The 22,184-nt window shown below is 47.5% G+C and overlaps 1 protein-coding gene across 1 annotated transcript in view; it reads left to right on the plus strand.

Moving 5' to 3' along the window:
- Positions 1 to 22,184, plus strand: part of PYGM (glycogen phosphorylase, muscle associated) — a 162,945-nt gene that overhangs the window by 100,772 nt on the left and 39,989 nt on the right. Inside the window, exons 12-14 of the mRNA XM_078660477.1 lie at positions 1,658 to 1,772; positions 4,477 to 4,578; positions 4,836 to 4,983. Coding sequence (XP_078516603.1) covers positions 1,658 to 1,772; positions 4,477 to 4,578; positions 4,836 to 4,983 — 365 coding nt within the window. The remainder of the gene's footprint in view (positions 1 to 1,657; positions 1,773 to 4,476; positions 4,579 to 4,835; positions 4,984 to 22,184) is intronic.

Genomic DNA, 22,184 nt, shown 5'->3' on the forward strand with positions numbered 1-22,184 from the left:
GATCGGATCAATTGGTGGTGTTTGCGGGTGGCGTTCTTGAAGGTGGCCAGGTTGTCAGTGGTTGGGTTTTTTCTCCAGGCTTTCTCGAGAGTACGACATAACTTCTTGGATTTCTTAAGGTCATCGTTGAACCAGGGGGCCTTTTTGCTACCTTGTTTGATTTGATGTTTTTTCAGGGGTGCTAATTCGTCAGCGCTGTGGGTGATCCATTGTGTGAGTTTGGTGGCGGCTTGGTTTGGGTCTGACGATATGGCAGGAGGGTTTTGGTTAAGCGATGTGAGGAGTTGTTCGGTGGCGATTTTGTTCCAATTTCTTCGAGGAATAGGTTGTGGGGGGTTGTGGGTCGTGGTCTTTCTGTAGCTGAAGTGAACGCAGATGTGGTCCGTCCAATGGAGAGCTGTGGTGTGATTGAAGGAGATGTTTTTGCTGGAGGTGAAGATAGGGTCGAGCGTGTGTCCGGCAAAGTGGGTGGGGGTGTCAACGAGTTGTTTGAGTCCGAGATTGGCCAGGTTGTCCAGAAGGGTGGAGGTGTTGCTGTCGTTTTTCTTTTCCAGGTGGAAGTTGAGGTCTCCCAGTAGAATGTAGTTCTCGGAGGTGAGGGCATGTGGGCTGATAAAGTCAGTGATGTCTTCGCTGAATTGTGTGCGGGTTGGGAGTATCCGTGTCGGTCGGAACCGCATTGTACACCCCTATGGACACCCCTTGTAGGGCGCCTATGCCCCACAGCCTACAGTTGATGGGCGAGGGGGTACCTGAGGGACCCCCCCGGAAGCCCCTGCACTGTGTGGCAGGCACCGTGTGGTGCCTGCGACAGGGTAGAGGGTTTTCTGCAAACACCCCATTTTCCCATAGGAGCCTGTGTTACGGCTGTTTGTCGGGCGGAACACAAACTCCTATAGGGAACAATGGGACTCTGAGCGAACAGTGTTCAGTCACATCGTAATCCGGCGGTCGGAACCGCTGACCGCAAGTCGGTTGGTCCTGATTCCGAGTGTATGTCGGGCGAGGGTTTCCGCCATACATCGTATTCTGCCCCTAAATGTAGAGGCAGTTTGTGTGTTTGGGTGCTGTATAACAAGTGCTGCCCTAAAGCTAACAGTATTGAAGGGAAGCATAATTGATGTCTGCTTCCCTTTCAGTTTTTATGGGTATTTCAGGGTGCTCCAATGTCCAGTTTACCCATTGTTGCTGCAGTTGGAAAACCTGAATTTGATTCTGAACCGGTTGTGAAATAGGCTTCAAGATTCCCAAATTTGTTTTCAGTAATACTTTTGTTAGCCACACACTGAATTTATAATTTCATGCACTGAACACATTTCTATACCCCATACTTCCTCACTTCAGTATCTTTACCATAGTGTCATCCCAACAAATGTGATTTACCTTTGATTGTTTCTCATTAAATCTCCATGATAATGGCAGAGCACAGTTTCCAGTCCCCTTGGTGACAAAATTACCACTTAGCAGCTCACACAACTTGTTTAGAAATTCTGATTGATTACCAGTTCAGATACGTTTTCAACACTTTGTGCTTGTTGTTGCTTTGGTTCTCCTCGTTTTGGCTGTACACCCAGAAAGGTTCCTTATTCCAACTTATCCGTTCTGTTTTTGTGTCAGACAGTTTTACTGTTTTAATTCCCTTTTCCTTGCATTGCAGGTTTAAGGATTTCTATGAAATGAACCCAGAAAAGTTTCAGAACAAGACCAATGGTATCACCCCACGCCGCTGGCTGGTTCTGTGCAACCCAGGCCTGGCGGACGTCCTTGCTGAGGTGAGGTTCTTATTCCTTCCAGATCTATAGTGTGTTGGTTTCTTGTCTTGCTCCAACACTTACCAATTAGGGACCCACTCCCTAGATATGTTGCTGATTAGATGAGTGATCTGATAAGCTTAGGGTCTTTCAAGTTTGCAGATGGGTTTCCGAGGCTGAGATTGGTGTATTGGCTGGTTGGATGTTACTTTAGCTATGTAAATGATATATGCAGGAACCTTGATCTTTGACACCAGTAAGAGATTCATCAGGTTTCTGGTAGAGCATGTGTGGCTGATATTGTTAAAATTGGTACAAGTTGAACAGGTCCATTTAATGGTTTTCCACACCATCCCCCAGAACTCCAGAATGCACTATTGTATCTTATTTAGATGACTGAACCAAAATCTCTTTCAGCGAGCAACTTGAAACATAGCTGTTTCCAAAGAAAACCTTTTAGCTAGTTTACTGTCCTAGGTGATGCCATTGAGTGATTTTGGCAGAAGTGCACTCTTCAAGACCACATACGAAAACCATGAGCTCAGACCTCTGCTGCTGTGCCCTCCAAAGAATCTTGGAGTTTTCCAAGTTTTTTCCAAGTGTTTCTGAAGATTCACTTGAACATCTTTTGGATTTTCACATGAACAGTTTGGTAATGGAGGTCAAAATATGGAGTTTAGATCTGGATCACTGAATAGGATACAAATAGTGCTAGACCCTAGTTGGGGGGCAGACCAGCTCTAGTGGGCTCAATCTCACAGCACAGGTCAGTCATGGCTTTGCTTTCTGTTTTAGCCTGCTTCCTCCGGGTGTTGCACATGCTAGGATTCTCCTGCTGCACGGCCAGACACTCTCCCTCCCTCTCTCAACAGACAGGCATGCTTGTAGGTAGTAGGCAATTCCTCAGCCCCTCCAACACAAACAGACTTTGCGTGATGTCACTGTACCTCTGGGAGGCTGGCAGACCTTGGTGAGACAGCAGCTCTCAGAGTCCTCTGCGAAATACTCCATTGGTCAAGAGCCACTTTGAACTGGAACAAAGTGGGTGTTTTGGATCACATTTTATATCCATTTCCAGACGGAAAGTGGATCCACTGTCTAAGGTTTCATAACTAGTTAGGGGATGTTCTCTTTCAAACCTCATTTCCTGGCTGCTACTCGGGTATTGCTTTTGTGCAGACTGTGTTGTCTCCATCCTCCCTCATGTCTCGGTTTCTACCCTCCTGCTTAAGGAATGCAAGCAATACACTTCCACTGTGTGTGGAAGCTGCTTTGATCCTCTATCTTGTGCCAACTTAAACCAGGGTCATTTGAAATCGATCCTGCTGGGCCCAGTTCTCAGGCTCGTACCACATACCAAGTCCTACTATTATATATGTGCATCACATTCACTGCACACACATGCACTCGATATGCATGCGGAGGTTGCAGCAGGGTTCTGCGGAATCACATAAATCCGCACGAGGCATGAATGGGGTCAGTAGGCTGCATTCTCTGACACAGAGGAAAAAGTTGTGGTCACACTTAATATTCAGAAAACACTGTATGTTTCAATCACCACTTTATATGATGCACTCAGGCCAAGGACAGTAGTTCAGTGGCCACTATGAGGATATCAAAAGACACACAATCGATGGACTGTTCCCATGAGGCACAGGGTCAAGACTGATTTGCATATGGCCAGGTCTAAATTGGGGTGGCATGGTGAGCAAATGAATGATGGATTTAACCCAGATCTCTTGACCACCAGGTTACAGAACAGAATAGGTCTTTGCACACAGGCTAGATGGCATGACTTCATGGCCAAAGAAAAAGACAGACCTCCAGCTTCACATGCAATGGGGCACTCTGGCCAGAATTACATCCCTATTTACCCTGCTGGGGACAATCCAGTCTTGACGAAGGCCACTAACCTGTTGTGCACTAGAAGGAACGGCCAAAATGTGTTGACGTTCATGAGGATGACCGAGTGATAGATAATCCTTCATTATCATCCATTTTTCTGTTTTTAACTCTATCAGGAGATCCGCGAATAAAATAATTTTTGGATAGCCCTAGATAGTTTTAATGGTTCCTTTACTCTGGAAAGTGACCATTTTTTTAGAGGTACAATTTTACCAAAAACCCTTGCTTTGCATCCACGTATAGTGGTAGAGCCTGCCTATGTGGGTGAGGGCCTTATATTTCCCAGAGATTGTTCTGTTTGCGTTGGTATGTTAGCAATTCCTTAAAGCCTAGCTTTTCATTTGTGGTGTGGAATCTCAATTGGGAGGACAAAGGTTTAGTCCTTTTTCTCTCTCCCTTCAATCGTGAATGAGGACATTCCTGTCCAAACAGATATCATATGTTAAAGTGGTATTGGGGGATGTTGGCCAACTTCTTCCTTCTGTTTTAATTTAAATTAGACACTCCTTACCATCAACTCCATGGTTTAGCAAGAAGAAGTTGGTTGTAGACTTGTGAAAAGAGAAGACCGGATAACACCAAATGTGTCATATGGTGACCCTTGCATGCAAGGAATGCATTGATGAGGTTCCATTCTCATTATTGAATCTTTTATGCTGGAGAAGGGGAAAGTGGCAGAAAGGAAGGATGTTGCTCAGTGAAATCTAATTTAGTAATATGCCACTCCATGGAGGAGCATTTGCAGGGTTTGTGAGTGGGCACCATGTCTGGGTAGTCTGTCTCTTTATAACTCTGTTTTTCGGTATGATTGCCTCTCCAGCGAATCGGTGAGGAGTACATCTCTGATCTTGAACAGCTAAAGAGACTACGGGAATTCGTGAATGATGAAGCCTTGATCCGGGATGTTGCTAAAGTGAAGCAGGTGAGACCGGGGTTTGAGGGGTACAGGAATTGGGAGCAAAGAGGGTATGTATTAGGCTGGTGTGCCACGGTAATATTAAGCTAAGAGCCTTCAAGCCCTGGTGTACATCTTGTTCACCAACTGTCAAGTCATGGGGCTAGAGTAGTGAAAAGTTTCAAGTTGGGGATCTAACGCCAGTATGAAAGTTAAGCAAGGTTGTGGGGAAAAAGACTAATGAAGTGTTGGACAGCAAGTGATGACTTCTTTGTCTCCTGCAGGAGAACAAGCTGAAGTTCTCAGTCTACCTGGAAAAAGAATACAAGGTGAAGATCAATCCAAATTCCATGTTCGATGTCCACGTGAAGAGAATCCATGAGTACAAGAGGCAGCTGCTGAACTGTCTCCATGTCATTACCATGTACAATCGTGAGTGACACCTGGCAAAAGATGGGACTGGAAACCTTTTCACATAATGGAGGAGGGAACTGTGGGATGGGGACTTTGGAGGGAAGAGAGGTCTGTAGAATGGTGATCTTGGAGAAAGGTGGAGGACTGGAACGGTGACAACAGACAGGTGAGGAGAGAGTGGTACCAGAAGGAAAGGATCATCGGCCCAGGAGTGAGTTTTGAGGAAAGTGGATCAGTAACAATAGCGAAAGTAAAGAAATGTAGATTTGTGACACCAAAGGTTGAATAAATTGTGAAGGTGTAATAATAGAGTCCGGCGTGGACTGGGCAGCAGTAACTCTGTCCTAGTCTTACTAATTGAAGGGCATGGAGTTAGAGTTCAATGAAACCTCAAACTGTCAGTCCTCATGGTGCCAAAACACCTAAGGGTGGTGAGAGGACTGCAGATCCAGAGGGTGGAAATTGTTAATCCTTAGGTGATGAGGAATGAGTGTGTTGTGGTGCTACTTTACTTTAAAACAAGGGAGGTAACTGTATGCTGAGAAAACAGATGTAGCAAAGTACTATCAAGGCTGAACCCTGCGCTCATAGTGGTAGCTCACTTTTGATGCAAGCATGTCATTTTCTTGAGACCTATTATCCCTTCTCTAAAATATAGTACTATTCGACCTGCCTTTTTTGGCTTTTGTGGCAATATGACCACATTTTGTTCTTATTATCTTCTTGCAGGTGACAGATATGCCTTTGCTTCTGCTATATCTGCTCACTTCTGCACACTCGCGTCCCAATTCCCATGAATTCCTCGTGTGGATTTCAGTTTTCCCACTTGAATTGCAACTGTCCTCTCCAGCTTGCTTCAAGCATGGCCAGTTCTGCAGGTTTCTGCTCTGTGTCTGCCTTTGTGCATCTCATTTGTGAATGGACGATTCAGCTACTTAACCATTGGCTCATGAACATGAAGGAAGAACTTCAGGCTCCATTGCCTTTTTCTTTCCTGCCCTGTAGTGCACCTCTTACTGCCTGCTCCCCTTCACCGTCTGTGGATACTGTTGAAAGACTCTGGGGACTGCTCTTTGCAATATGGTCCAGCACACGTTAAAGCTCTGGCTATAAATAGGCTTAACTGTTTTGTTTTGTGGTGAAAGTGTCTGTGTTTTTGTAGTCCTCTCTTAGTCATGGATTGTTTCCCTACCTCTGGAGCAGAGACTTATCTAAAAGAAAAGTGTATGATTACTTTTGGTGTGTCTGGGTAACGTATGGTTCGTAGCATGTGTTGCTCTGCATACTTCCATCTAGCGTAGGGCTCTGATGTTTGCAAGTTGCTTTTCTTCAAACAAAGTCTTTCGAGTCACAAGATTCACTGTGACTCCTCCCTCAGATGGCAATGCACTAGGGCACTGACTCCATGTTAGGTTGTCTTGTTTTCTGCCATTGGTTTGGACGTGCACTACTGGGACTCCAGGTTTCGACGCGTTCCATGGTTAAGCTTGGGTCTAGACAGTATAATTTGATTCGGATATTTGGATAAAAAAGCCTGTCAGAGGCATGTGGGCTGCTGAATTCATATCTGTGCATAGATCGCCGCCTAGTGTTGGGTCCGGATGATTGCATATTGTTGTCCTGGAAGAGTCTTCGAAGTATCACGAGATAGGTGGCTCCTCCCCTGGACTACAGTGCGCATGGGCATCCTCTCCATCCTCAGATTGTTTTTTTCCGCCATTGGGTTCGGATGTATTTTCTTTACTCAAGTTCGGAAACTTTTCTAAAGGCCAAAAGGCCTTCGGGGTCGTCGGTATTGTCATTTCGATCGGTCCCGAGTACTTTGTTCCAGTTCTTTTCGAGCAGGACGTCGAAGAGAGCCGCGTGGCCTTTTCGACACCAGAGGCCCGATCGTCGATGGAACGGAGCCCGTTCAAACGATGCCCTCTATGTAATTCTAAGTACCCACACATCGATGTACACCCGGTGTGCAACAAGTGGTTATTTCCGGAGCACAATGAGGCCAACTGCCTAGCTTGTGCTCAATTCAGGTCAAAGAAAACGCTTCGACTTCGACGCGCAGCGAGGCAGACGATGACGAGGCCAGCGCCCGACCCGGTGAATATCTTGGATGAAGAGGACGATGAGGTCGACACTCGAGACTGAGGATCCAGAACAGCAGTCGGATCCCGGTTCGGAGCATGACTCCAACTATTATGAAGACGACGAAGAAATCGTCGAGGATGAAAACGTCGTCGAGGTGAGAGACGATGCATCGGCCATCGGAGCCGTCGATGACGGCTCGAGCGATGAACCAGGCCCAACAGTGAGTACGGGGCCCGAAACAGACACTGAAAGACTTCCAAGGGCTCAGGTAAAGGCATCACCAAAAGGCCTTAGCCAAGATCATGACGAACATTCTATAGCCCCGCGTCTCGGCCCGGCTAAGAATATATCACACGAGCCATCGGTCGACCATTACCAGTCACTGGTTAAATCGAAACCGAAAGCCATGGAGTCAAAAACGAAACCGAAACTGCTGGAGACAGTCTTCGGATCGAAGAGTTCGGATCCATAGGATTCGACAAAGAAGAAAAGTGTCGACAAGCCTGCGGGGTCACAAATAAGGGGTGTCGAACCGAGGATCGGTACGCTAAAGTCCATTACTGAAGTCCGGCACGTCGAACCAACGAGGTCGACGTACAGCGACACAAATAAGGGACTAGAGTCTCAGAAGGTTCTCGATCCAAAGCAACGAGTACAGGCCACAGTTCGTCAAAGGCCTCGAGCCGAAGTCCAAAAGCAGCTCGAAGGACCACGTCGAGTCGAGGCAGAAGAGCGCGCCTCCAACGCAACAGGCGCCTAAGTCGACGCAAAGCCAAAAACCTATTGGCGAAAAGACAAAGTCGGTCGGACCAATGACGACGCCAGCCCCAAAAAAGGTCAGTCAGTCTACAAATACTATGCCACCGATAACATTCGGATTGCCCCCAACTGCACGGCCTAAGACGCTCGATCCGAAGACCGGGATCGAAACGTCCAAGAAGGTGTCCATGGGGAAAAGGAGTCATTCTCTAGAAGAGGACATTGTGTACCAAGAGCCCTCCTATAGTGAGCAGTCGAAGCTACATATCGACTCCGATACTGGCAGACTTACTATTTATCAGAGGAAGATCAGGTCAGAAAATCCTCTTGAAACATATAAAATTCCACTCAAAAAGAAAAGAGATTCTTCCACATCACCTGTCCTTTTTGAGACTGTAAGGTACCATGGCCAGGACACCTCTGCATACTCACCCACACGCAATGATGAGGATATGGAGTATGACTACAATGAAGAATTTAATTACCCTGTGGACACGGATCAAGATGACCAGACTCAAGCCTGGACAGACCCTGTCGACCAGGGGGAGTCACTAACTATTCATGACACTCCTTCTTATCCTGTCAAGACTTCGCAAACAGAGGATACAGCTGCGTTTAACGCATTAATAGAAAGGGCAGCACACAATCATGATGTGGAAATGCATGCTGACCCAATTGAAGAAGACTTCCTATTTGACACTTTCTCCACTTCAGAAAAATCAGTCAACACATTGCCAATATTGAAAGGTGTCCTTAAACACGCAGGAGACATTTTCAAGGAAACCACAAGAGCAAGGGTTGTTAACCCCAGAATCGAAAGAAAATACAGACCGCACCTGTGGACCCTACATATATTAAGGGACAGTTGCCATTGGACTCTTTGGTGGTGTCAAATGCTCGTAAGCGTGCCAACTCACAAACCACTGGTAATGCTCCTCCTTCAGACAAGGAGTCTAAAATATTAGAAGCTTCTGGAAAAAGGGTGGCTGCTCAAGCAGCTAATATGTGGAGAATTTCTAATACACAAGCCCTATTAGCCAGATATGATAGGGCTCATTATGACACACTAGAGCAACTGCTACAACATTTGCCTGATGCCTACAAGGAGGGAGCAGAAACACTAATACAAGAGGGAAAACTCATATCTAATGCATCCATTAAATGTGCGCTAGAAGCAGCAGACACCGCAGCCAGGGCCATCAATACAAGTGTCATGCTCAGGAGACATGCTTGGTTACGCATCTCTGGGTTCAAACCTGAGATTCAAACCACATTGTTAAATCAGTCTGTGAACCCTGATTATTTATTTGGTCCTGATGTGGACACAATATTAGAGAAGATTAAAAAGGACACAGACAGCCAAGTCTATGGGTGCCTTGCAGTCACAACAATTCAGAGGAGGCTCCTTTCGTCGCTCAGGTAACAGAGGAGCCGCACGATGCCAAGCATCCCAGCAGACTCCATACAATAAAGGGAACACGCAGACCACCTATAATAAAAACAATAGAGGTGGATACCGTGGCAACCGCAACAAAGGCAGAGGACGAGGGAATAACAACACCAGATCCTCCGCCAATACTAAACAGTGACGCCTTGTCACTGCCCGAGACCATGTAACACCGGTCGGGGGACGATTACAACAGTTCCTGCCAGTCTGGGAAAGCATTACCACAGACAGGTGGGTGAGACAACTTATCCAGTTCGGCTATTGTCTAGAGCTAACCTCCACTCCACCCAACATACCCCCAAAACACCGTCCTATGTCCGCAGAGCACATACACTTATTGCAGCAAGAAGTCATCAGCATGCTGCAAAAAGGGGCCATAGAACTCGTACCTGTACAGCAACAGGGTACAGAGGTATACTCGCTGTACTTCTTAATCCCCAAAAAGGACGGGTCTCTCAGGCCAATACTGGACCTCAGGCCCCTAAACCAATACATCTTGTCAGAACATTTTCACATGCTCACTTTACAGCAGGTTCTATCATTGCTCAGTCAGGGAGATTTCCTCGCAACACTAGACCTAAAAGACGCAGATTTCCACATAGCAATACATCCAGCACACAGCAAATATCTCAGGTTTACCATACAGGATCAGCACTACCAGTTCAAGGTCCTTCCTTTCGGGGTGACAACAGCCCCCAGGGTGTTTACCAAGTGCCTAGCGACAGTAGCTACGCACCTACGGAGGAACCATATTCGCGTCTACCCCTATCTGGACGACTGGCTTATCCAATCAAAGTCAGCCCAGCAATGTGCCAGCCACATGTCCCGCACTATTCACCTCCTACACAGCCTCGGATTCTCATTAAACTACCCAAAGTCTCATCTTCAACCCGCCCACGTACAACAGTACCTGGGAGCAACAATAGACACGCTGGCAGCAAAGGCACAACCAAACTCAGCAAGAATCAACAGCATTCAATTACTGATTCAGAAATTCAGACCCCAACACTCGCTCACAGCAAGATTGTTTATGCAGTTGATAGGCATGATGGCCTCCTGCATCTTCATAGTCCCTCACGCGAGACTACACATGCGTCCGCTTCAGGAGTGCTTAGCACGGCAGTGGAACCAGGCTCAAGGACAATTGAAAGACCTAGTGTTGGTGACCGGTCGCGCATACAACTCTCTGCATTGGTGGAACCCACAAAACCTTTGCAGGGGACGACCGTTCCAAGAGCCTGTACCACAAATAGTGCTGACGACGGACGCATCTCTCCTGGGATGGGGAGCGCATGTCCTCCATTACACAGTGCAGGGACTATGGACGACACAGCAAAAGAGGATGCACATCAACCTGCTGGAACTGATGGCAATCTTTATGGCAATGAAGGCGTTCAAAGTACATTTGTGCAACAAAGTCGTGTTGATCCGGACGGACAACATGACTGCCATGTACTACATACAGAAGCAGGGAGGGACACACTCTCCACAGTTGTCACATCTAGCGCAAAGCATGTGGAAGTGGGCCATTCAGAGGAACATATTCCTCATGGCGGATCACCTCCCAGGCAGGGACAACCAGATGGCGGATCTGCTCAGCAGACACAGACACCAGATGCACGAGTGGGAGATACATCCCTCAGTGCTACAACCGTACTTCCAGCAGTGGGGTCACCCAGGGATAGACCTGTTTGCCACAAGGGAAAACGCAAAATGCCAAAGCGTCGCCGCTAGATTTCCACATCCGCAGTCTCAGGGCAATGCGATATGGATGAACTGGTCAGGCATATTTGCGTACGCTTTTCCACCAGCCCCACTCATACCACTAGTGGCACGCAAACTACGACAACACTCAATGACCCTCATCCTAGTTGCTCCAACGTGGGCGAGGCAACCGTGGTACACCACGTTCCTAGAACTTTCCGTGGTGCCTCATCAAAGGCTGCAATTAACACCCAGGGACAGATGTATCAAGCCTTTTGCGACTCGCAAAGGCCGAAATTCGCAGAATTTGGGCCTTTGCGAATCGCAAAAGGTCTATTTGCATGTTTTGGCATGGATCAAAAATTCGCAAAATAAGAAATAGCAAAAATTTGCGATTTCTTATTTTGCCATAGCATTTAAGGAATCGCAATTTTGCGATTCCTTAAATGCTATGTATGTAGCATTTTTGAATTGCGATTTTTGTTTAAGAATTCGCAAATTACCACCAACCTGTAGTTGATGGTAATTTGCGAAGTCTTTTAAAAATGCACAATTTAGCATTTTTGATGGTGGCATGTGACGCACACACATGCCCATAGGGCATGTATGTGCGCTATATGCACACACATGTACATTTCAGGGGTGCAGCAAGGTGTCTTTGAGACACCCCTGCACCCTTGAAATAATTCTCAAATTGCGATTAGCAAATTGCGAATTCGCAATTTGAGAATTACTTCACAATCATTCCTATGGGCCTCCTGGCCATAGGAATGCATGGGAAATTATTCCTTATTTGCGAATTCGCAAAATGTGAATTCGCAAATAAGGAAGATTAAGGAATCGCAAAAAAATAGCGATTTTTTTTTTTTTTTTTTTTTCCATACATTCCATTTTGCGATTTCTAAAGTCTTTTAACGCAGAGCCATGGAGACATTCAGCACCCAGATCCGCAACAGTTGAACCTTGCGATCTGGCTCCTGAAGTCATAGAGTTTGGTTACCTGAACTTGCCTCCTGACTGCATGAATATTATCAAGTAGGCAAGAAGACCTACAACCAGAGCATGCTATGCGGCAAAGTGGAAACGATTTGTCATCTATTGTAACAATAATGACGTAAATCCGCTTGATGCATCAACTCAAAACATCATATGTTATCTGTTACATTTACACAGATGCAATCTAGCCTACAGTTCCATACGTATACATTTAGCTGCGGTGGCAGCTTATCTTCAAAACAGGCAGCACCTTTCACTCTTCAGAGTACCTGCTATTAAAGCTTTCATGGAGGGACTCAAACGAGTGATTCCTCCAAGACACCCACCTTCACCTGTCTGGAACCTGAACGTGGTTCTAACCAGACTGATGGGACCACCTTTTGAACCTCTACACTCGTGTGAAATACAATTCCTAACGTGGAAAGTGGCTTTTTTAGTGGCAATTACATCACTTAGAAGAGTTAGTGAGCTGCAAGCCCTAACTATTCAGGAGCCATTCATCCAAAATCACACAAATAGGGTAGTGCTACGTACAAACCCTAAATTTATGCCAAAAGTGATATCCCAGTTTCACATCAATCAAACAATAGAACTGCCAGTGTTCTTCCCAAATCCAGATTCAGTGGCAGAAAGAGCTCTACATACACTAGACATTAAGAGAGCTCTCCTGTACTATATACACAGAACAAAACATTTCAGGAAAACTAAGCAACTGTTTGTTGCCTTTTCACCACAGCATAAAGGCAACCCCATTTCCAAATCCGGTGTAGCCAGATGGATCGTTAAGTGCATACAGATTTGTTATCAGAAGGCTAAACGCACATTAACAGTTCCCCCAAGAGCGCATTCAACACGCAAGTTAGGGGCATCCATGGCTTTCCTAGGAAACATTCCTCTAGAGGAAATATGTAGAGCAGCCACATGGTCTACTTCACATACATTTACCAAACACTACTGTGTAGATATACACTCCAAACAGCAAGCAGCTGTAGGACAAGCTGTTCTCAAGACTCTTTTTCAGACTGCTGCAGCTGGCACGGGTAACCACCGCTAAGGGGGGGACTGCTATCCATTCTATGCACAGATATGAATTCAGCAGCCCACATGCCTCGAACGGAATATGCTACTTACCAGTATGCATCTGTTCTTGGCATGTAGGGCTGCTGACTTTCATATCGCCCGCCCTCCTCCCCGGTGCCTGTTGCAGCTATAGCACTCAGAATTAATCTCTAGCATGGACATCACTTACTGTATCATACTCCATCTCTGCCACAATGGCGAAAAACAATCTGAGGATGGAGAGGATGCCCATGCGCACTGTAGTCCAGGGGAGGAGCCACCTATCTCTTGATACTTCGAAGACTCTTCAGGACAACAATATGCAATCATCCGGACCCAACACTAGGCGGCGATCTATGCACAGATATGAATGTCAGCAGCCCTACATGCCAAGAACAGATGCATACTGGTAAGTAGCATATTCCTTTTTGTCAGCATTCTCCATGACTACTGCCTCAGGTGACCGACTTTGGATGGACTTCTGACTATTAGGGCCTGTGGCTTTCTTGGGGGCCGGAAGCTCTTCTTCGAAAAGTTTCCCTCAAAGAATGCGCTCACTGTGATGTAATGTATTTATTATTATTATTATTAATAGCATTTGTTAAGCACATGGTTGCACAGAGAACAGTGCGTCCCCGCGCTGAAAATCCCAATAATCATCATATCAGCCCAGCTCAGAAAGTAGCACTAGGACCGGGAGGAAGAACTAAACTAATTAACCTCGGGGAAGAGATGGGTTTTCAACCTCTGTCTGAACCTAGCTTCAGACGGTTCCATCCTCCATTCGATGGGTAGGTCATTCCAGTCTTTACTGGCCAGGAGTCTGAAGGATCGTCCTCCCATCCTTGCTCTGTGGATCCGAGGAACCACTAATAGCATGCTGCCCATTGACCTAAGAAGGCGCGAAGGACGATAGATAGGAAGCAACTCCTGGAGATATGAAGGTGCCTTTTTGTGAGCTATGCGATGTGCAATGCACATAGTTTTAAATTTAATGCGTTCTTTAATTGGAAGCCAATGCAGGCAACGCAATGCATGTTTCCCAGAGGCCCTCCTAGGGAGGTTCAGGACGAGCCTAGCAGCTGCGTTCTGGACGCGTTGCAGCTGCATTAGGCCTTTTTTACTGAGTCCACATAGGAGGGAATTCCCATAATCCAAATGGGAGGTAACTAAGGCATGATCCATTGTTTTTCTGGTGCTGGGAGGCAATAGGTCAAGGATTTTCCTCAGGACCTTCAAAATGCCATAGCATTTGCCAGCAACATTATCAACATGATTAGTATAGGCTAGATTAGAATCCAGAAGTATGCCAAGGTTTTTGACTGTGTCCACCGGTGCAGGGACAGAGCCCAGTTCTACGGGCCACCAGGCAGAAGTCCAGATGGAAGGACAGGGACCAACGATAAGAACTTCAGTCCTATAACCATTAAGGCGGAGATAGTTCTGCTTCATCCACCCATCAAGTGCCACCAAGTAGGCCGAGAATTTCTCAGCATCCACAACTGGATCACGGGATAGATTGAGCACCAGTTGTGTATCATCTGCATATGAGACCATGGCAACACCATATGACTCCACCAGTTTGGCAAGGGGTTCCATGTACAGATTAAATAACGTGGGGCTCAGGATCGAGCCCTGTGGAACCCCTTGTCTGAGACATCTTATACTGGATTTACATGGAGGGCAGTGCACTTGAAATCTCCTGTTCATGAGGAAGGAGACTAACCACTCATGAGCAGGACCAGTTATTCCCTTCTCACTTAGACGGTCTAGTAATACGGGATGTGATACGGTGTCAAACGCCGCACTTAAGTCCAATAGGACCAGTGCGGCCGTATGACCCTCATCAGCCCTACTCCGCAACAATTCCGTAGATAGAAGAAGGGCGGTCTCCGTCGACTGTTTGGCCCTGAATCCCGATTGAGACGAGTGGAGGAGCTTATTTTCCTCCACAAAGCTCACCAGCTGTCGGTTAACCAATTTCTCCACTACCTTCGCACAATAGGGAAGGAGGGAGATTGGTCTAAGGTTATCCAGTTGTGTCATGCTAATGTGGGCTTTCTTTTTTATCGGGACAACTTGGGCCAATTTCCAGCTGTCCGGAACTAGACATTCCTGAAAGGAAAGTGAAGCCATGTTACCTATATGCTCCGCTACCTGGGGAAGATGACAGCGAAGAATCCTCGTAGGGACCACATCCAAGGGGGAGCCAGAGTGAATGTCCAATAAAATGTTAATTAGCTCCTCTACTCGGGGGACCACAAACTCCCTAAGTTTGTTCATTGCCTGATTCTCACCGCTAGGATTAGGGGGATTTGTGGATTCTGGGTTAATCTGAAAAGATCCATAGATCTTTTCTACCTTCCCTACAAAAAAGTCCGCAATCTCATTGTAAGGCTTTGTCGAAGGGGGGACTTCCCCAGAACTCACTAGAGGGGCGGAGAGTTCCTTCAAAATCATAAAAAGCTCTTTAGATGTGTTCTCTGAACAGTCAATCCTCTTATGATAGTAATCTCTTTTCGATTTCCTAATCTGACTGTGGTAGGACCTTAATCCACTCTTATAGACTTCACGTAGTGAGGGGACATATTCCGCTCTCCATCTATGCTCCAAAGTCTTACATTTAGCTTTGGCGGCACGCAGCTCGGCGGTAAACCACGGAGCAGATTTCGTGCTCCGTGCCGCAGCTTTTTGAGTCCAGGGGGCAACTTTATCCAGTGCACCCCCAACCCAATCATCATACCTCCTGCATGCCTCAACCAGATTGTCACTGAGCTTTGGGGGGTCCTGTCCTAGGGTTTGACTGAAGACATCGTAACTGAAATTCTTCCAGTCCCTGCGCCTGATGGCGGGGGGTTTCTGTAGAGGCGCCCTTTTGGGCAGTCTTCCAATTTTAAGGGGGATCATATAATGATCGGACCACACAATCTTAATCGGGGCAGATACACTTATATCTTCCCAATTTACAAAGATTGGGTCCAGCAAATGCCCCGCTTGATGTGTGGCTCTATTATCAGCCAAAACAAACATCAGCGCTCTAAGGGAATTGATCAAGGATACAGCCTCTCGACAGTTAACATCATCCAAATGCACGTTAAGGTCTCCTACAATCATGAACTTATTATGGCGTAAGGCAGATTGCGTTATAGCCTCCAGGAGACTCTCAATGAACACGGTAGCCACACCAGGAGGGCGATAGATAAGGTAACCCTTAATAGTGCAGTTCGGGCCAACCGAAATAGAAAATAGCCCAGCTTCGCAGTTATTAATGGCAACCGGTTCAAGTGAACATGGCAGCTCGGTTTTATGGATAATGGCTATCCCCCCCCCCCCCTCTGGATCCCTCTATTAATATGGAGAATGTTATAGCCGGAGGGGAGGGCCTCTCTAATATCTGGGAGGGATTGCTCATCCAGCCAGGTTTCTGTCAAGAAGACCAGATCAGGGTTATCATCCATCAGCATGTCATAAATGTTCATGCTATGACATTTCAATGATCGACAATTCAATAGTAAGGCCGAGAGTTCATTACCTTCCTTGCCCGTCTCTCGGTCTCTGTGAATTGTATAGCCACAACTCACACACTTGGAAGGCCATTGCTCCACGTACAGCATGTGTAAGCATTCCGGCGGAGGCACCCTACGCAGATGTAATAGCAGCTGCCTCGTATAAGTTACCATCCCACACCGGTCTATGGTGTTCTGACCAGGGGGACGGGCCCCGGGCCGCGTGAGGTCGCGGACGGGCGCAGACGGGCTTGCCTTTGGCGCGCCGCCGGCGCGCCCGCTGCGGCCGAGATGACTGATAATATTTATGCATGTTAGTGGGGGAGTTCTGAGGAGGGCGCAGAGCGTCCAACAACTGGAGCGCGTCCGTTTCCTCCCCTCAAGATGGCGTCTGAGGGGTGTGTATTTCCGGTGTCAGCCCCTAGATCGGCTGCACCGAGAATGCAAAAAGTGCCTCAGGTCGTTGGCGTGATGCTAATCTCGCCCAACGTGCGTGTAAGTACGGCTAAAAAACACCATTAAAATATTTACACTTTTTAAAATAATGTGCAGTACTTCAAGATCAAAATATGCAATTAGGCGCTTTCAGAGTTAGGCTGCGTGGCCCCCGGCTTTTCGCCTCGGGGGTAGATTACAGAGAATCACCCGATTACTCCTTCCCGCCCCTTAAATATGACGGGAGGGCACGGAGCGTCCAACAACTGGAGCGCGTCCGTTTCCTCCCCTCAAGATGGCGTCTGAGGGGTGTGTATTTCCGGTGTCAGCCCCTAGATCGGCTGCACCGAGAATGCAAAAAGTGCCTCAGGTCGTTGGCGCGATGCTAATCTCGCCCAACGTGCGTGTAAGTACGGCTAAAAAACACCATTAAAATATTTACACTTTTTAAAATAATGTGCAGTACTTCAAGATCAAAATATGCAATTAGGCGCTTTCAGAGTTAGGCTGCGTGGCCCCCGGCTTTTCGCCTCAGGGGTAGATTACAGAGAATGTATGCCTTTTCAATTCTCTCTCAAATGCCATGCTAAATATCCATGACCTGATTACCACGAGGTTTGCAACCTCTGCACCTCTTCCGACGACACTGCATGCCAAACCTGCCCTACCTTCTGCTCTAAGAAAACCCTCTGGTGTTGAAGGGAAAGTAAGTGGGCCACACAGAAAATACAATGGCAAGCCTCTGACTACAACCCGGACATCTTGGGAGAACAGGCCCTGCGCCACTTCGAGGAAGGTGAGTACTTTGACCCTCGGGCATTCCATACCATCAACCGTTGCACTGTCCAGAGGTGACTTTTTACCTTTGACTCAGACAGAGGGAAGAAGAAGGGATCCTGCTCACCTCAAACCTCCGTCCCTCACAGAAATACCTCCACATCAAGCAGAGCACCGTCCTCAAGGGTGCCGGGCATTGATCCCTTCGACCACTTCCCAGCCTTTAGGGGCCTCTGTTGCCTTCGAGCTCTGCTCTGCAACATCCAAGGGCTTTGGAGCAGATGTAGCTCCAGATTTAAGGCATTGACCCTGTAAAGCCGTCGATGCAGAATTTCATCCATACGCCTTAAGCCTTCAACACTGGCACTGAGGCCAGCCCTTATCCCCAGGCCTCCATCGACTCTGAAACCACTGGGGCTGCCAAAACCGTTAGCCTATGAGAAAGGCAACCCCTCCGGCCCTGCTGAATCATTCAGGCACCATTCAACCCAGTACCCACGGGACCACTACGAAGTTGATCCTCTGGGGGATCCAGACTTGGATCAGCATTATGGTAGGGCATCTCCCCCAGACTACACCTTTCATACCACGAGGTGATTTAGCCAGCGGCCACTTTCCACAAGGTAGATGTGCATGTCCTCCACGAAGAAGACTATTCCAAGAGTACTGTCATGTTCTTCCCACTGTTGAAGGGTATGCTCAGATCACCCCCTGACACATTTGAGGAGTCCATCAACACCACAGGTACAGAAATAATACAAATGTTCTCCTAGTGACCCAAGCTACATCAGGTGTCATGTTCCACAAGACTCCCTGGTTTTCCATGCAGCGTGCAAGTGAGTAGGGCTTCGGCCACAGGAAACACTCCTCCGTCCCATTAGAAGAGCAAGAGTCTGATTGAGGCTGGTAAAAGGGTAGCAGCTCGCTTCTTGCTGGAGGATGGCCACTCTGTCGGCCTCCTTTCCCACTGTGACAAGACTTAGTGGGACAAGATGCAAGAATAAGTTCAGGTTCTCTCAGAGAAATAAAAAAAGAGGCGAGAACAAATAGTCGCAGAGGGGCAACAATTTCCTGTGCCACCATCCACTGCACCCTTGACAGAGTAGACACTGTATCTGGTGAGGTCAACATCAGTGTCCTCTTTAGACGCCACTCCTGGCTCCCCATTTCAGGGTTCGAGATGGAGGTCCAGCAACAACTGCTCAATCTGCCTTTCGATAGAGAACAACTTTTTGGCTCTGAAGGTTGATCAGATATTAGAGAAAATCAAGAAGGAAAGCAACTCTGCCGAAGCCATCACCCAGGGGGTCCTTTCAACCAGATCCTACCCCTCATATCAGAAACAGCAGCAGTCATGCCATCAGCAGGTGTCACCAGGGTACACCAGCAGTGCATACAGGTGCATACAGGGGCAACAACATCAAGACCTGGGCAAAGGAGGGTCTGCAAAAGGGGCCTCTACTTCCAAACATTAATTCTCCTCCCCCCTTCACCACCACTCAATCCCCAAATCACGCAGCATCTGTCGTAGGGAGACTGCAGGATTTCTTCCCTTGCAGACAGGAAATCACACCAGCTAAGCGATGGTTCACCTCGGCTACTACCTAGAACTTCTCACACCCACTCCCACCTGCAACCATGCAAACCATCACATACTTACACAGGAAGAAGCACAAATGCTCTTCCAAAAATGGCCCATAGAGCCAGTGCCTCCTCACCAGCTGGGCAAAAGGTATACTCTCTTTACTTTCTCATCCCCAAGAAGGACGGCTCCCTCCGAACCAATCTTGCACCTACGGCCCCAAAATCTCTGCATCCTCTCTGAATAATTCATATGGCCACTCTCCAGGATGTCATTCCTCTGCTGCAACAATGTGATTACATGGCGGAACTATACCACAAAGATGCGAACTTTCACGTCCCTATTCATACCTCCCACTTGTGCTAACTATGATTAATGGTAAGTGGTCATCGCTACTTGTTCAGGGTGCTCCCCTTTAGTGTCACCACTGCTCCAAGGGTCTTCACAAGGCGTCTAGCAGTAGTTCCCCACCTAAGAAGAGTGGCGGGGAATCCATGGTTTCTCCTACCTCGACGATTGGTTGAACAATAGCGCTAACAAGCGTTATTGCCTATCAGACAACCAGGCATGTGAATCTAGAGCTGCAAAACTATGCTTACAGGTAAATAACTAGTTTCGGACCATATCACTCCTAAACAGCTTCAAGTTTACAATACATTACACCAAATCCTACCTTCAACTCCCTGCAAATCCAGCCCTCGCTAGGGGCAATTCTAAACTCCGTCGCAGGCAAAGCCTACCGAAGCCAACAAAGTACTATCATTACAGCAGCATTCACCTCATTTTCAGCCAAATCGTCAATTCTCAGTCAGAACCTTTATGCACTTGCTTGGTATGATGGCTTCCTGTATCACCACAGTACCCCCACACCAAGCACCACATGCTGCAGCCACAAGCCTGCCTTGAGGTTCAGTGATCCCAAGCAGAGGGGTCAGTGGGAAGATCTATTATAGGCCAGTGCCCATTGCTGTCTGCAGTGGTGGAACAGCAACAATCTGCGGGATGGCAACCCTCCCTATTCCCCATTCTACTAGTTAGTATGAGAAAGTGCCTCTTTTGACATGGTTACCCCCCACTTTTTACTGGGAAAATTATGTGGTTTCAATTGTAGTGTGCAGGGACTCTGCCAACCAGGCCACCTGTTCCAATGCTTCTTCTCTCTTCTCTAAAACGGTTTCACCATTAACAACCTCAGCTTCCCTATTAGTCCCTGGTAAATGGTACCATTGGTACCTAGGCATGGGAACTGCAGAGGGTCCCATAGGGACTCCTCCGCACAGCCATGCCACTTCCACTGCAGCTTGCATGCCTTGGTGCAGCGAAAAATGACAAAGTCGGCAGTGTGCCATGCCAACCAGCACTGCCTAAGGTATAGGTAAAAGAAAAAATTGATAGACAGAATGCTGGACAAATCAAACATTCACCCCCAGTCACCACACCACCCCAGTATGGACCCAGCCATATGCAAATCCTTCTTGACCCTGTTCCTTTTGGGAACAGTCCAGCCCGAACTGCCAAGCCAGATCCTCCCTGGACCAGAAACAAGCATCCTGGGACCGGTTTCAGGGCACCACTCTTCATCAGCCAGGCTTGCTTGAATCCAGTAGTGTAGTGAGCACGGGACCCACGTCTTGGCATACCCTCCCACTTAGGGCGACATGTGCAAAAAAAACAATTGATGGACGGAATGCTGGACAATTCAAACATTCACCCCCAATCACAAGGATCTGGGTTTAATCCATCTATCTTTTTCTCCCCACACCACCCCAGTTTCGACCCAGCCATATGCAAATCCATCTTGACCCTTTGCCTCATGGTAACAGTCCAGACCGAGCTGCCAAGCCAGGTCCTCCCTGGACCGGAAACAAGCAAGAGTGCATCCTTGGCTCTGGAGGACCCCTGAGTCTAACCCCAGAATACCAACTCTCACAACAAAGTACTTACCTTTGAACTGACAACACTATTTTCCTCCATAGGATAACATTGACTGTTTTTCTGTGAAATGTTTTTAAGTGTGGAGCTGGAAAATCTATGAAAACCTTTTACAACTATATTGTATAACGATATTGTAAGTGCCAGGGAAGCCATGAAGAGTACATGGGCTGGAAACTTGACAACTCGAGTTCCCCTCACTATGATAGCTTCTCTGAACCCAGGAGAGTTTGGTACCAAACACCTCCTCTTAATAATCCCACACTGGTGCCAGGGTTAGATTTATTAACCATATATTTAGAGGGCACCTCAGAGGTGCTCCCTGAAAACCTACCAACCCTGGTGTGGTCTTTGACTGGTGTTAGGCAGCCTGCCACCACCAGACATCCCGGAACCCTGGGTGGAGATCCTCTGCTCTCTGTAGCCAGAAACAAAGCATATCCTGGGCGGAGGTGTCACACCTCCTCCCCCAGGATGGGACAGTGCTCGAGAGGGAAACTTCAAAGGCTGCCGCCTTTGTAATGCAACCCCAACTTCTGTTGCTAGCAGCAGATGGCAGCCCCCAGTTCAAACCCCCACTTTTGGCCTGGGAACCGGCGGGAAAACCTAGGAAGAATAAGAAGTGTGCCTCCTTCACCAACTCCACCCTTTAGGTGCAGGAGATGAAGTAAGGCACATTTTTAGTGCCCACCATCTTAAAGATGGTGGGCCATTTCCAATCCGGGCTAGGGCGATGCCACCTCCCACAGGAGGCTGGCTTAATAGTGGGTGTAGCCACCTCATTTTAGGAACCCATTGGTCCCTTCCTGATACTGCCCGGTATCGCCTCTAAATCTAGTATTTAGGTGTCTCGCCCAAACCCTAGAACTACTTCCTGCCAACCTAAGAAGAGTGAACGAAGAAGAGCAGTGCAGAGAAGGCTGAAGACCATGATTGA

This window comes from Lissotriton helveticus, chromosome 9, assembly GCF_964261635.1.
Source record: "Lissotriton helveticus chromosome 9, aLisHel1.1, whole genome shotgun sequence".
NCBI classification, from domain to species: Eukaryota; Metazoa; Chordata; class Amphibia; order Caudata; family Salamandridae; genus Lissotriton; species Lissotriton helveticus.